Source organism: Malurus melanocephalus, unplaced genomic scaffold (assembly GCF_030028575.1).
Source record: "Malurus melanocephalus ecotype Western Australia unplaced genomic scaffold, MMel_1.1 scaffold_90, whole genome shotgun sequence".
Taxonomy (NCBI): Eukaryota; Metazoa; Chordata; class Aves; order Passeriformes; family Maluridae; genus Malurus; species Malurus melanocephalus.
The window spans coordinates 2,346,226-2,362,201 of NW_026623322.1; the positions used below are offsets into that span (position 1 = coordinate 2,346,226).

A 15,976-nucleotide genomic window follows, 5' to 3' on the forward strand; every position below is an offset into this window, starting at 1 on the left:
GCCGTGACGTCACGGCAGCGGCTGCGCGCGCCCCGCCCCGCCCCGCCCCGCCCAGGGGATTCCCGCCGCTCCCGACGGGACGGGCCGCGCCATCCGACCCCGCTGGAGCCCAGCGCCACGGGCAGGGCCTGGGCATCCCTCGCCACGAGCCGCCAGCCGCCGTGAAGGTTCCGGCTAGGACAGGAGCTGTCCCTGTAATCTGTCCGTGCGRGGTCCCCACGGAGGGGAGCGAGCATAACCAAGAGATGCCCCTGCACCATCGGTGAGAGGAGGGGATACAGAGAGAAACAAACGCCCCTGAACTGATTCCCTTGCACAAAGTGAGGATTAAAGCACACAGGAAAAGAATTTCAGGTACGGACTGAATTAGAATACAAGCCACATTAGTACCACCTCACTAATTTTTCACTGAATTCTTCACTGAGGGCTGAACCCAACCCTCTGAAGAAGTCAAAATCCCCTCCTTGAACCTACACTTTCTAGGCAGAATTACAGTCCCCTGGAACCCAAGGACCCCGTGTGCTAAAATCCCTCAAACACAGAGATACCAAGATGTGCTACTGAACCATTCTCATCCCTGGGGACACATTGTTCCGGTCATTGAAAAAGTTACAATCTGTTTTATCCTTTGTCCAAAGTGCTGACCTTGTACCTATCTCTTCTGGGGTACAGAGGAGGTGAGGATAGGGCTGGAATGGCACAARGCCTGGGTGGCCACAGGCCAAAGGRTTTACATACACAAACTCCMGAATGTTAATTAAAAACAATGTARGCTCGTGTCTTCCTTGCACTKAYCTCTGACAGATGATGCCTTAAATGTGTCCTTCATCAAGGAATTTTGAATCCACAATTGTCTACTGCTACTTTATAATTAGAACTGATTAATCTGAAAATACTGTGGAAATAAAACCCAGTATCTTGTGTTTTCAGAAAACTATTAAATCCAATTTTTATTCACACTTAAAACAACAAAAAAGATTTACATGCTCTGTAAATCTACAAGTACGCAAAGAATCATAGCTGAACATAGCAATGGTTTAACATTTTATTGAACTGGTGTGCTTTATGTGCTGTTTTTAGTGAATCAATGAAAAAAAAATTGTACCTTATGTCTTTATTTATTCAACCTATAATCAAATTGCACTGTAGCAATTTCACTCAGTCCTTTAAGTCAGGAAACTGATTTCATAATTAATTTTTCTGCAATAAACTATTTTACACCAAAGTAAGTACATACACAAAATATAATGTGAAAGTGGATTGACATTAACACTCAATGCAGTGCCATATAAAGACAATTCTAAAGGAGTCTGCTTAGGTATTGTAAGTGATATATGTTAGTATATTCAGCACTAAAACAGCTCTGCAGGTTTTGGTATAAATACCTTTATACAGCATTGCAGTGCACTGTGCAAACATATTCCACAAGAAAAATGTATTTGCTGACCGCAAAACCAGCTGTAACAAATGGGTCAGTAGAAAAAAMCACATGCCATTAAAAGCTTCATTCTTCAAACATGACCTTTAARTCTTCTTTCAGGAATCTTGCATTTCCTTCCATCCAAGTCTTTAGAAAGAAACATGCCTAGCAACAGTCAATGTATATTGAACTCCACTCAAAATAGCATTGCCAAGTTTGCCCACAAATATTTCAAACCTGTTGATCCCAGAGCAGTAATGACACACAAACACAGAGTTGTCAATTACTTAAGAAGTTTTGGCACAGTTAGAGTAGGAACTGTAATTTCTTTAAAAATTGGCACATAGTTTGGATTTGGTTGGCTTGGACCTTGATCTAAAGTCTCAATGATAGTCTGCTTCATRTCTCTGCTGGCATCACCTCTCACTGTCAGCAAGGCTGCAATGTGGTCATCCCTGCCAAAGGAAAAGGGTAAAACTGGCATTAGGAGGCCTTGCACAAGTCACATTTTGTCAGAAACAGCAATCAGTTCACTCAGTTTCAGCAAGTACTTTTATTTCTTAACCACGTCTCATTCAGAACTGGTTTTTCCTGCTTAGTATAAAGCACTGTTTTGGCTGCTTTTAGGACTCTAAAGCCATTTTTACACTACCAAAACMCAATAAGTATTTTAAGTATTCGAATCTCTGTTGCACCACCAAATACTTAAGCAGATGTAACTCCTACTCCAGCTCATACACAYTGTACATTAGAATTATTTTCCACAAGAAAGTGGTTGCAATATAAAATATGAAAAATATGAGCACATTTTCACATTGTTTTAAAATTTTAAAATTTGCGCAAGACCATAAATTAATTATGATGTTATCTATCTGTCTATCTATCTTTAAAATCTGAGGGMAGAGAATTACCTGATATCTGGGTATTTACTGACTAAAGTTGAAACTTCCAGATAGAGCAGTGAAGGATCAGTCAGCTTGATAACTTCTGCAATGGCTTCAATGATGTCACAGAGTCCTTCAGTGTCCTCTCCAGAGCCCTGCARAAGGAAACAAAAAAAATTAAAAATGCCCCAAAACAATAGCAATACTCCTCAAATTTACAAATAATCCTTTAATTAATATTTCATCTGACAATGCTCGAGTCTCCCAAAGAGATGGATTTCTAGACACTAAAACCCCAAATATTAGTGAATCATCACTCTAATCCTTTTCCCTTTCCAAGTTCTTCATCTCGAGACCTACCCTGAGAATATCAGTGCAGAAAGTCATGTCCTACAAACAATATGTTGTACTTACCCAYATGGTGATACATTCTAGTCTTAATCTTTGGGTATTACACCAGCATAAATGTTAGGAATAACTGACATGAAAGCCAGATMCCTTCTGAAACATTATTTCAAAACTGGCTCTGCATTAGATTCCTTCAAGTCATCTGGCCACCAAAGCAGCTTTCAGCAACTGATCAYTCTTTTTGCATTTTGCCATTTGTTGGCCCTAGGAGCTTTTCTGAAGATTCCTGTTCCTTATGTGGTTAAAAGTGTTAGGCCTGTCTTATACATTGGTTGTCAGATACCATTTTAAGTCTGTCTTTTCTATTTCTATTGGATTTTAAATGGGGTCAACATATTTATCTTATTGATCCAAATGAATACACTGCATGCTCCTTAAGTAATAAGTAATGGCATCTGTTTGATGCCAGATCAGCCTTTCTTCTGGCCAGGAAAAGCAAAGACAGATTTTAGATCTTTTTTTTTAATTTTTTTTTTTTTTCTTGAAACGACTTTTTTTCTTTCACTTACTACTATGAATTCAAGGTACCTATCTCTCTGATGCCATTCAGATATTCAGCTGCAAAGAGCTGTATAAACACACAGCAGGAGAAACTGGCACTCAGGAATTTTATCAGCAGGCCTGTGTGTTCAGAAACTTTGTGCCCTCAGCTGGCATCTTCAATAGTCTCAAGTCACTCAACATTTTGGAGACATGGARATCTACCTCTAGCCATTTCCCCCAAACAATAATCATGTGTGGTTATTCTAAAATACCATTTTAACAGACCTACCCAAAGCAAATACTTACAGCTGCAAGCTTCTTAAACAAAAAYCTGAACTGTTCTGCTTCTTTGATCATTCTTTCTGCACCCTCTTTTCTCTCTTCTGCGTTCTTGAAAGATATACGTTTCAGCATGATTGCTCTGATGTACTCCACAACTACTCGCCGATGGGCCTCAAGAGTCATTGTCTGAAAGAAATGGAAAAGGTGGTGGATTATGCCAGTGATACCTCAAAGGTAGCCATCATTTTTAGGCTTTACACTGTGTATTTGCACTTAATCACCAGCATACAGTTTTTGCTAATGATACAGATTGAGTGGTTTTAGATTTTCACAGTGCTAACAGAAATGAAAATTTCTCCTTATCTAACAATGTGCCGTGTACAAGAAACAACAGACCCAAGATACCTCTAATGACATGTCTGGGTTTTTTGAGGATCTCAGAAAAACAAACGTGAAATAATTTGGATAATCTTTGGAACAGGTCTTGCAGACTTGCTTTATGCATCTCTAGTCAAGGAATGACCAGCCACCACAGAGGCTTCTGCTGATGAATGCCAGTACATTGCATAAAGCAACTGCAAATCTTGTTCACATTATCTGTGCTCTGGGTCAAATCTGCTAAGAAGCCTGAAGAGTCAGCAGCAATCAGTTTCTCAGATTTTCTCAAATCTTGAATGATTTGCTGTTCTGCACTTCTCTCTTGACAGGAAATATATACCGGTATCTATCTGGTGAAACATCTGGTATTGGTGCAAGAGTAATGCTGAGGTTTTGAAATAAAGGACAAAAAATCTAAAACCTTCACATGATTATTTTTCAACACTAATTTAAGCAGAGTCCTTAAAAATCCCACAAGTCCTCAAGTGTTTTTTCTTCCCCAAAACATGCTGACAAGGTTACTTAAAATTAAGGAAAAGCTGGCATAACAGGTAGTCACAAACTTTTTACTATGTTGTATTAGCAGTATGTATCAAATTTTAGTTTCAAACAACATGTTCTTCAATCAAAATTTGAAAAAAGGGTTTCAGGAAAGAGAGAAAAGGGGACAAGAAAGAAAAAAAAGGAGAAAACAATAGATAGCAAAGTACTGAAAGTCACAATCCTTGTCCAGAACATAGAARATACATTTTCAAGTTCTGCTCCCAAGACTCTGTAGAAATACCAGAGTTAGGTGGTTGCTCAGAGACAGCTTCTCTTGCTTTGGTGGGATTGATGCCAATTACACAAAGGAAAATGAACTGCACAGACTGTGGGGGACTGACATGTATGCCCATCCTGCTGGAAAGGAACTGAGGAACAGCTCCACTACAACTGAGAAYACCCCAGAAGAGCCAACAGTGCAATGGTAGAGCATTCAATTTACACATGAGAAAAACAGCAAAGCAGAATRATTTAGATCCAGATTTCCTGTGTTCCAGAACAGTGTYMTTCCCAYTGGGTTACAGASTTCTTGGAGGTGCTTTGTTCRTGTGCCTTTTAAGAACCCTATTTTCAAAGCAGGGTTATCCAGGAATAYTTTGAAACCAGAAAAAATCCTATCACAAATCTAGGAAACACAAACATGGTCCAGCCTGTGGTAGAACATATGGCAGAGTTTTTTATGCTGGGAGACAGTGGAGTTGCAGATATAATGAATGCCAAAAAATCTGCTTGTAATCTTCTTCCCCACAAGGTGGCAATAAATGCTACATGATGAAAYATATGTCATTGCAGAGATTGGTATTAACACTTCAAAACTCATGCCAAGCATTCGTACCTCATGGTAACAACTAAATCTGGAAAAGAAAGCTGTTCCATGGATATAGACTTATTCTGGGTCTGACCTAAATKATTTTGTGCACTTTTTCTAGACTGAAAATACATATGCTTACATAATAAGGCCACTAGGATCTGCAAATACGGAAAATTAAGAGGTTGTCAGAGAAACTCTGAGCAGTTCCCTTTATCACTTTGAGAATTAAGGTAAGAAAGAGTAAGTGTATCATTTGGAGACTGTCTTTTAAGCCCTTCTACTTTGTAAGAGTTTCTTCAAAGAGCTCACCTAAATACTGATTTTGCTAGCTTCTAACAGGTTCCTAAGTATTAGAGCAGAATCATTGAATGCTGCCTTATTACATGAACATGCTTTTAATCTTCCACATTATTGTATTGTTTCTATCAATAGAGAAATCCAGGTATCATTTGACAGACCACAGGGAAAAACCCCAAACCTAGCATATTTGCTGCTGTAAGAGCACTTTAAACATACCTATGCCTTTTTTAAYCCTTATGGCACCAAATTCACTATGCTGCGTGGTATATATTAAAACTAGGAACTACTTGCATTTATAAAAAAAAAGTAGTTACAGAACAGCAAAACTAGTTTCAGAAGAGTTAATTTTATCTGACTGCAAACTTCTGAGGAGAGGTAGAAAACTACAAACTTGTAACAATATCTGGTAATATGCCAAGAAGTTTCCTGGACTAAATCCTGCTACTTAAATCTGTCTTTGACAATAGTATATGGCTGTGAATAAAGAAAAAGTAGATTCAAACTTCTGCAGTATGACGAACATTTTCTCATTCCCAGTGATGAATCAATTCCAATTTGTACATTCCAATTCTGAATTCCATATGGTGTTCAGAAATTCCAAAGCAGCATGATGTTCAGAGTACATTAGCAAAGTATCAGAGAGTATTTTGCACCTACCTTTTTGTAAGGCTTTTTAATTTTTGCAAAGTCATTGAAATAATCCTCTACAGTGACACAGATAGTCCCCACTGCATTAGACCCCATCAACCAYTTCTTCGTCATCAGTTCATTCAGATGTGGCTGAAAAGGTAACAAACAAGAGATCAGATCAGTGCAGTTACTAAAAAACAGGAGACAATTTTAAGTGTTGTCAATTTCTAAACTACGCTGCTCCCACATCCTTCCTTGTGAGCCATTCAAGGTGTTCACATTAGTTCAAAATTTTATTATGAATTTAACAAGTCCCAGAGCACATCTCCCAAGCATTTCCTGCTGTTTCTCTAATTTTCCTGCTTCCCTCCCCATACCCCTATTTCTTTACAGTAATAATTTTTTTACCCTGAGGGATTCTACACAAGAAGCTAGAATTCCTAAACATGGAAATCTATCAGATAGCAAGGGCCCACAGTTAGAATCAATTAAATATCTTAATTACAGGTGAATTGTAGCTGTGCTGACAACTTAATATCAGAAGTAGTTTCCCAAATAATTCTTACAACTCAAAAATACAAGACTAAGTACATCTACTAGAAAATATTAATTATATACAAAGGAACTGCCTGAAGTCGTCTTATGAAACATAAGTAAGCAACCTTCCAGTCTCCTACATGCAAACTGTATCAGTGAAGAACAATACTAATGTTTACTGACTTTTTGCTAGCTTATATGTATAAACCACAAACTTTTTATGTTTAGCAATCAAAAGCTCCACAACTACTTCATTCTGAATTACTTTTTCTTTCTAAATAATATTTCTAGGTTTTTTTTAGGAAAAATGTTCTAACCTCTAAATCCATGAAGACTTCATCTAGTAGGCTAGAGCATCCTTCTTTAGCAATGATGTCTAAAGTTGCATCCATATTTGTATGACTGATGGACAACACATCTTCCATGTCACTTTTCAAGTATTTTCTTTTCAGACTGATAATAGATTCTCTGTGACAAAAAAAAGAAAAAAATAGGCTTTTCATCATCCACAGAAGCACAGTTGCATTGCTATTCAATTTTTGGAGTACATACATGAAGAAGACACAGCAGTTATTTTTTCAAGGGGAAACAATGCCTGCTGCTTGCTTTGGAAACCTTAATCTACTCTGCAGCATGATTTTGGAGTGGTCARTGTAGACTACTTGTGTATTGGTAGCAAACTACTGATGATCTGTAGAATGGCAGTGGATATGGATGAGGGAGTTGGATTGCTCGTCACTGAAACATAAGCTCTGATAATCTTAATGGAAGGTCTGCCTTTATTTTTCTCCAGTTCAGTTCACCTTGATCACACTGCTTGAAGTTGATCTGTGAAAGATCCAATGTCAGAGAAGATGGCAGGACCCAGACAAACTAACTGAAAGGACCTTTTCAAATTCTGGAAGCTGAAGATAAATGTTTCTTTGGCAATGAAATTCTTGCAATAAAAAGTGTTTTTTCACCGGTGAGGGGCAATGGCTTGGCTTGCCAARGGCAAAAGCAATCACAATACCTGCCTCTTAAAACAGCAGGATCTTTAAACCTGTTCCTTTGTTTAGTCAGCTAMGGTATCTTAACCGAAACCCTCTTTGTATACAGAAGAGAAGGTTCTGGGAGAGGCAGTATTACAGCTATTGCACAATACAGCAAGAACATGCAGACTTACTTGAAGGTCTGACAATTGTTGATGACTGCAATCATGTACTGAACATAGCACTGAGGATACTGACGATTTTTAAGATGATCTTCTTTATACAACTGTGCTTCATCTTTGTACCTGTAACACATACAAGGAGTGGCATTAAAAAGACACAAATCTCTAGTAACTCAAATACACCCATAGGACTATATCTGTCAGGTATTTAGAAGTATTTTAAAAAGTTGTGTTGCTCATGTGATGTTTAGCCTTTCTGTTCTGGGCAGAATCCATCCAARAAGGTGTTTTTTGTCTTCCTTATGCAAAAGAGACATAAATTTGAGATAGAAATGAAAGCAGAACTGACTCAAAAAATTAGAGTCATTTGCAGACAGGAAGTGAAAGTGCCACTCACCAGTACAGAATTACTTCTGCAGTGAAAYTGGGGAAGGGAAGAAAGGAAGAAAAGGAAAAGGAAGAAAAGCTTGGTTGGCATGAATGCAATAGGAAAAAGGCAAAGCAATAAAGAAACATCCAAAAAAAAAGCAAGTATTGGAATTGTAGGAACAAAGAGGGACTAAGGTAGGACAAAGCATTTTAAACATTATGTTACCTGGTTAGAAATGAATTCATTTGCTGAAGACACAGAATGAGTACCTTAGCTTTCAAATCTTCATTTATCTGAGCAGCCACTTGAAGATTCTGCTCAAACATCTGAGACAAAAATAGTTTAATTATAAAGACAGGCCTTTATCAGTGGCAAAACAAAGACAGAACTCCCATCTTTGACTCTTGAAGACTCTCACCAGCACCAGCTCTACATATGCTTTTTGTTGGTTTTGTTGTTTGGTTTATTTTTTTCAAACCCACTGACTAAACCAAGAGCCACTATTTCCATAAGTGAAGTTAATGCATTACTGACAACCATTAACATATGCTGCAGTGTTCTCCTGATACTGAAAACAGCTACATTTTTATTTCAGTAGAACAGTACTTAATCTCTTTAATTCAGTGGTGAATTTGCTTTACAGTATATCAAAGTTCTGGGGTCAGATCCTGCAGTTAATAACGAATAACCCTACAACTCCAATTCCTTTGCTTCTGCTTTACATGGAAGTAGTGAGCTCAAATTAGTGAAGTAAAGGAGCCTTTAAACTTTAGAAGCACAAGTAGGCACAAGATCTAAGTGATTTACAGGCAACTGTGTTTGAGAGGAGGGAAATTAGAAAGGAAGGAGACATGAGCTCGTTTTATGCTAAGGTGACTTTGAAAATTTCACTGTTACATGCATCTCAGCACTGCAGTTCTTCTCAGCACTGCACTAGAACCAATGAGCCACCAATTTCTTTGACGTCACACACTTTCTGAAAACGAGTAGATGAAGTAAACCTTGGCACTAAYACAAATGTGAAAGAATGTAGCAAAAACCCTGGTATAAGCTGGAAAAAATATTATGGGAAACAAATGCAGGAAGAAAAGATAATCTATCTTTAATTGAAGGTACCTAACACAGTATTTGTAAAGAAAAATTAGAAAGTGAGCTGACATTTTTCTGGTTGATAAAGATCACTTTCAAAACTTTCCACTACCGACAACAGGGTGGTGCAGGTTTGGGTATTTTTGTGTAGGTTTTTTTTAGGATCTTAGAAACAGCCTTATCTTTTCTGSTTTTAATTTGGAGAGGCATTAATGTTAACTGAAGTAGTGCTGTAAAAAGCAACAGTTTCGACGTTCAATAGTCGTACACTTTTATTCTAGTATTAAGGAGTTTATATAATGAATAATTTATAGTAACAAATACATACTTAACTACCTCAGCACCATATTAACAAACATGCCTAACTAACTCAGCACTGTATTTAGAAAAACGGTTGTAATAACTCACAAACATCTAATCTGGTGGGCTTATACTGCAGCTTTAATCAAGAGACCTAAGTTAAAGCAGCTCACTAAATACAAATATAAAATATGTTTTAAAAAGGAATTAAGTCTTTTAAGCACTAAAGTAAAAAAGGTAAATAAAAACCACCAAAGAAACAACCCCTTCAACCACCAACCCTACAGGAAAAAAAGCCCCACTTCAAAAGACACAGAAACATTGGCATTCCAGAAGGTTTGGCTTCCCCCTCCATTCCCCCAAATCCATGTACTGCTTCTGTAGATTTTCTGGAATAACCAAGTTGTCTTATACCTGAAAAACAATAGCTGGGAGCGTAGTCTGATAGTATCCATCTTGATCTGCTTCTGGTTCTGTTTCTTTTATCCAGTCTTTTTTATCTGTCTCCAGTGCTTTTCGTAGCCAGCCAATRATGTTGGACTTCATTAAATAAAGCAACCAAGAGAAAGAAAAGATTTAACACAACAAAAACCCCTGATACAGTATCTAGAATAGCAGTCATTTCCATAATGAAGCATGGCATAGTAATACATAATGCTGACCACCCTTGTCATTCTCATTCCTACAGGATATAAGTAACAAACAAATTAAAATTTCCATTGACAAAGACAAAGGTTTCTACTGGCACACAAGTAGAGTAGTTTGAAGTTTAGGCACATTTTGGAAGGGGAGTGCTCCTAACACAAAGGGCAATTCAGTTTGTCAGAATCCACATGTTTATTAACTTTGGAAGAATTTATTAAGGCTCAGACTTTAGTTTTCAAACGGAATATTTCCCCAACTGAAAAAAATAGGGTAATATTTAAGGTAGGAATAATAGCACATATCTGCCTGTACTTCCTTTTACACCTGTGTTTTAGGAAACTGGTGCTTGCTACTGCTGGGGACAAAGCCCCAGGATTACATTAAATGGGTTGTGTTTCTTGGAACACGAACGTGGCGTGTTTCTTGGAACACAATGATGGATACAATGGCTGGCTCTCCTCCCATCTGCCCAGCACACTGTACAGCAAACAGACTTTAGGAAAAACCAGTTTGAGAAAGAGATTAAGCCAGTTTTCTGCATGACACATACCATAGACTTATTTACTAGAGTAAAAACCAGTATGTTTGYTAAATATGTAATTGGATTCTTTGAMTTCTGTCTTGCTTAGGTTGATGATTTCTGCCTCACTTCTGCTTTGTTCACATTTGATTAAAACCCACAGTAATATAAGTGTTCCTACCTCTTTCCAACATGTAACAGATAAATTCCTATGCCTACCATGCAAAACTGCACATTACCAATAGGCACAAACACAAAGGTCATAAAAGTCCACATATATATATATATATCTATATCTATCCTCTTCAATTGTATGAAATGATGTACTACCTTTCTTCCTCATAAGCATGGAACTGCTTWGATGAGATATGACTTGCAAAGAAGAATTAATCTTTTAAGCCTGAAGCCCAGAGGACTTTTTCACCTAAAGATCAGCATTTACAAGGACTTCTTTTTTTCAAGTTGAGATGATTGGAAAAAATAATATGCTAGAAATCTGTTAAAATGTATTAGTATTCTATTTCTCATGACATTTTTATTGATATAAACATCAGTATTTAAGTTGATAGTCACAATTACTTTTACTTACCCATACAGAACTAGTTACATTGTGTTTAAAACTTTTAAACAATATCAAAACAAAGAAAGTAGAAGTGAAACAAATAGGCAGTTTCAGTATTTTCTGCCTTTCATTAAMGATACAGCCAAAAATCAAAATCAGCAAAAAGAAAGCCACTCTGTTTAACAGAGCAGYGACTTTGTTTTATATATATTCTATAAATAAAATAAAGCAATATTCTATAGATAATATTTTTCATTAAGTAAGGAAAAAACAATTCTGAAAAACCAATACAGGTGTATTTTTTCATCCCAAGAAGGACAAAATTAATTCAAAGGCATTTCTTGAGTCAAGCCAAAAGTAGCTTGAGAAAACAAACCGATGTGCTTTTTGTCCTAAAACAAAAGGTTTTAGTCCAGAAAAAGTCCAGAAAAATAAGCTTGCATAAAAGTCCTGACAAAGCTAATGGTAAGCAGAGCCTCTACTGGCAACTTCCTTGAGCCATTACAAGATTGGTTCTTATTATTGTGATGTGTATAGAGTCCAAGTAGTTGCTGTTGCTGGACATGTTTTTGTAGCTGACACATTCAAAGAAGCATAACAATTCCCCTCCTCTGCTTGGCACAACTTGTAAAATTAGGAGTAGGAATTCACTGAACAATTTAAGAACTGCAAATCCAAAGTTACACCTATCCGAATATCCACTCTCAGAGGCAATTAATGGATCTGACAACAACATAATGCTTGCTTTGCCATGTAGTTGACCATTTTCTAGTGACTCCTAGTATAACAAAGAAGCAGTGTCTTTATATTTAAGATACACTTGAAATAGCATCCACAAAAGGAAATTATGCTCATGCAGTTAACAGGCATCAAAGGAAAAGGCTGTTAAAAGAATTAAACTGGCAAGCATGAACATCCTGATTACCTTGAAAAGATGACATCTGTATCAAATGTTGATGTAGTTACTATAGGGACGAAGCTGCCTACCGTGTCTTTTTAAGTGCTAACATACTAACACTATGGATGTAGGCATATGAGACTGGAATTTCTTCCTTTCTAATAAATTATTATTAATAGTCTGCAAAGCATAACTACTTCTTGAAATGCCATGATTTACATATACAAAATAATCTGATTATGACTTTATAAAGAAAACTATGCACAGCATATGAAATTTTTATAAAAGCGATCACGTTGGATTCCCATTTGTCACAGTTTTCTCTGATGGAAGAGCAGCACTGAGGTGCTAATGCAGCTATAAACTCATCTGCATGTGCCTTKGCACTGTTATTACTCACAGTGAGTGTTGACATATACTTGCTGAGAAGCTGGTCTACCACATTTTGTGAAATCAGAGGGTCCAGAGAATTTACATCCACCTCAGGAGACAGTTCTGAATTTCCCATCATCTCTGCACTGAATTWAAAAAAATGAAACAAACATTACAGATTAATAAAGAAAAATGAGATAAAACATTAAAGACTATGCAATTTTTTCTGTATGTTCACTGTAAATGGCAATTTTCCAATACCTACACAATTCAAAAAGCTTTTAATAGCAACGGCAACAATAAATGCATTTACAAGGAATGTAAATAAAACTACATAAAAGAAAGAACAGAATGCAAGAGGTACAGCCCAGCATATAATAAAAAATACTATAGATATTTAAATGTATACTTCCATGCATTCCTTACTTTTATGTACAAGAATGAGTGATTACCTGAAATTGAATAAAATTTCAAGTTCGTGGACTCTTTATAGGGGACATTTTTATATAYCTTTTAAATTTCAGAGTTGATGACAGACAGTTTATACATTTTGAATTTTAGAACAGTAAAGATCAGTGACAACTATGAATTATTGTCCTCAGATCCTCTGCTTTGGTATTTGTATCACATCCATGTGAAAATTAAAACATATTAAAAGAAAATCCAGCTATGCTTCCTGTCTTGGTAGAGAATATAGCTAATGTAAAGGAAGAGGCATCTTTCAAGACAAATCGAAGGTGCATTTCACGAGTACTGTGTAAGAGCACTTGCTTGCAAAGCAAAGTTCTTGATTTTATAGGATTTGAAAGAAATTAGAGCAACCTTCAATTTTGACAAGGATTACATAAAATTGATACTTTACAGTGATACTTTGCATCTGTAAAAGATTATACAGTGAATGGCTTGCGTAATCAAAAAATCCCCAAAGCCATGCCAAAGCACAACATAGCAAGAACTCTTAATATTTCATGCCCCAAAAAATCAATAACTCAAACCCACATTCTTCAGAGAGTGCTTTATTAACAGCTGATGGAAATATATTCAATCATAATAACATAAATTGTTTCACATTCCATTTATAGTGTGCTTTTCAGAAGAAAACCACAAATTCTGTATTTGCAGAGGGTACTATAAAAAAATAGCAACCTAAAAATAAATTCCTAAACACATATCCAGTTTGTATAGCTCTGCAAATGGAAGTTTTTCTCTGGGTACATGCAGTGAGTCAACAYAGTGGTGCTTCCATGTCCTGGAAAAATAAATCTCAACGCACAGAAAAGAACACTACAGCTACCGAATTAAAACACCAAAACTCCTGTATTCGAAACCATAAAAGCTACTGTGACTGAGCATCCTACACTTACAGCATCTTCCTGAGCCTATAAGAAAAGAGAATGAAGTTATTTTAAGTGGCTCAATCAATTCAGAAAACTGAATTCCATTCTGTTGCTGTTTACAGAAAGAACACACGTAATAGCAGGACGTGTTCTAGGTTGATTTAGGGGAAATGTGAGAAGCTGTTTATGGCACTGTGCTATGTTAGAAAGTATTTCTAGCCTCATTATGCATCCTTATCCCTGATCACAAGGCAACAGAGCATTAACCTTTTCTCAAAGCACATCAAATTAAACCCCAAAACCTTTTTCAGAATAAAGCAAGCTTCTACCTTTGACCCACAACATGAAAATTCTTCCTACACACAATTTCTTCTTCCTGATTGACACAACCCAAGTGCCTTGGGGAAGTGACAGACAACCCTCTTCCAAGTGTCATAAAGCTTCTAACTGTTAGGAAGTTACTTATCTTCAACAAGAAGTTCACAATTAGGCTGAAATTTCAAACAGAATTGTATTATTTGGAAAGTAGCATTTTAGAAAGCTTCTATTCTGCAATCAATCCTGCTCTATCTTGTGAAAAGAGAAACTAGTTCCAGAGACAGCATCCAGCTATATGTATAGTAGTATTCCTTCTGATCCTKAAAGTGAATATGGTTGACACTGCAGCAATCCTGGTGAACTCTTAGCAGTTTTGTCAATACTTGATCACCATCTCATAAAGCGATGCTATGAAAATGAACATCAGGATCTTAAAAGACTTCTAATTTTCCTCAYACACACATTAGAGTCCTGGTCCCAACCCAGTACAGATTTAATAAAAGTATGTTTCCAAAACTCTCATTGACTTAARCATGAAAGAGAAATCCACCTAGCCCAGTAAAACTCCCACTAAAATATTAAAGGCTATTATTCCATATGTGGCATTACTTTATTTCTGTGCTGTGAGTTGAGCACATTTTTAAAAGCAGCTTCCATGYAGACATGCTCTAATAAAGAAAGCTTAATGATTCTTTTGTAACTCCTATGTTGCAAATACTGGAAAGAGAAAGTTACACATGACTTTATGAATTCATCACATGGAAAAAACCCTCARTGCTTCTTTCCAGTCAGTATTCTCAGTTGGTTTTGAAGTGTACCCTAATATGCAAATAAAATAYCAATTTATATCTCCCTCTATTATTCACAATTCTCATGATGCCATATAGTCTATCCTCCTTCCTAGTTTATTACAAACATTTGCCTGTAGAGAATTGTTTATTGTATTGTTAAGAGATGCCCAGCAACTGAGATTTGACAAGCTCTGCAAATATGCCTATTGAGAATTTTCTCGCTCAGAAACCTGAACTAGTTTTTTCTGCCACTGTGCACTACCAACATACAAAATGGCTAATTCTCATGGAATCACAGAATGATTTGAGTTGGACCTTAAAGATCATCCAGTTCCAACATGCCTGCCATGGGCAGGGATACCACCCCCCAGACCTGATAGTTCAGGACCCCATCCAACATGGCCTTGAATACTTCCAGGGATGGGGTATCCACAACTTCTCTGGACAATGAGTTCCAGTAATTATCATCTCAATTATAACCTCTTACTGTAATATACAAGAATATAATTCCTGTACTGCCCTCTCAGGCCTTTTTTTTAGAGAAGAGAGAAAGTCAAAGCCTTATTTTTTTCCTTCAATGTACTTCCTCTAATTTCCATCACACTTGTTATGCAGATATACAGGGAGAAGTGCATTCTCAGATATCCTGTACTGTGTCTACTCCTTTTGCCTTGTAAATAGATGCAATATTGGCTTTCCTTCCTCCCTTTGCCCCTTCCAATGATGGAACACAGAGACTGAGARCTTTAGCTGAGTTGTCTATCTCAGTAACAATCTACTCTGCTTTCTAGGGGTAAGGTAGAAGAGTAACTTCAAGACCAAGAATTGTCTTACTGGAACATAAGCCCCAAGACATAAAGAGCCTGGGAGCAGGATTTCTGCCAAGGTCATGCATGAGAAGGACTCACATATCTCTAATTTTCATTCACTGTAGAGTTATTCCTC

At 36.9% G+C, this 15,976-nt stretch overlaps 1 protein-coding gene across 3 annotated transcripts in view; it reads right to left on the reverse strand.

The window, feature by feature from the left end:
* Window positions 1–925: 925 nt before the first annotated feature.
* EXOC3 (exocyst complex component 3) overlaps window positions 926–15,976 on the reverse strand; it is a 25,840-nt gene continuing 10,789 nt past the window's right edge. For all 3 annotated transcript variants that reach the window (XM_057368364.1, XM_057368365.1, XM_057368366.1), the window contains exons 5-13: window positions 12,614–12,731; window positions 10,003–10,128; window positions 8,425–8,525; window positions 7,842–7,952; window positions 6,994–7,144; window positions 6,167–6,289; window positions 3,502–3,663; window positions 2,332–2,459; window positions 926–1,875 (exon numbers count right to left, since the gene is read on the reverse strand). In XM_057368364.1, the coding sequence (XP_057224347.1) occupies window positions 1,704–1,875; window positions 2,332–2,459; window positions 3,502–3,663; window positions 6,167–6,289; window positions 6,994–7,144; window positions 7,842–7,952; window positions 8,425–8,525; window positions 10,003–10,128; window positions 12,614–12,731 (1,192 nt within the window). In that variant the 3' untranslated portion in view covers window positions 926–1,703. The remainder of the gene's footprint in view (window positions 1,876–2,331; window positions 2,460–3,501; window positions 3,664–6,166; window positions 6,290–6,993; window positions 7,145–7,841; window positions 7,953–8,424; window positions 8,526–10,002; window positions 10,129–12,613; window positions 12,732–15,976) is intronic.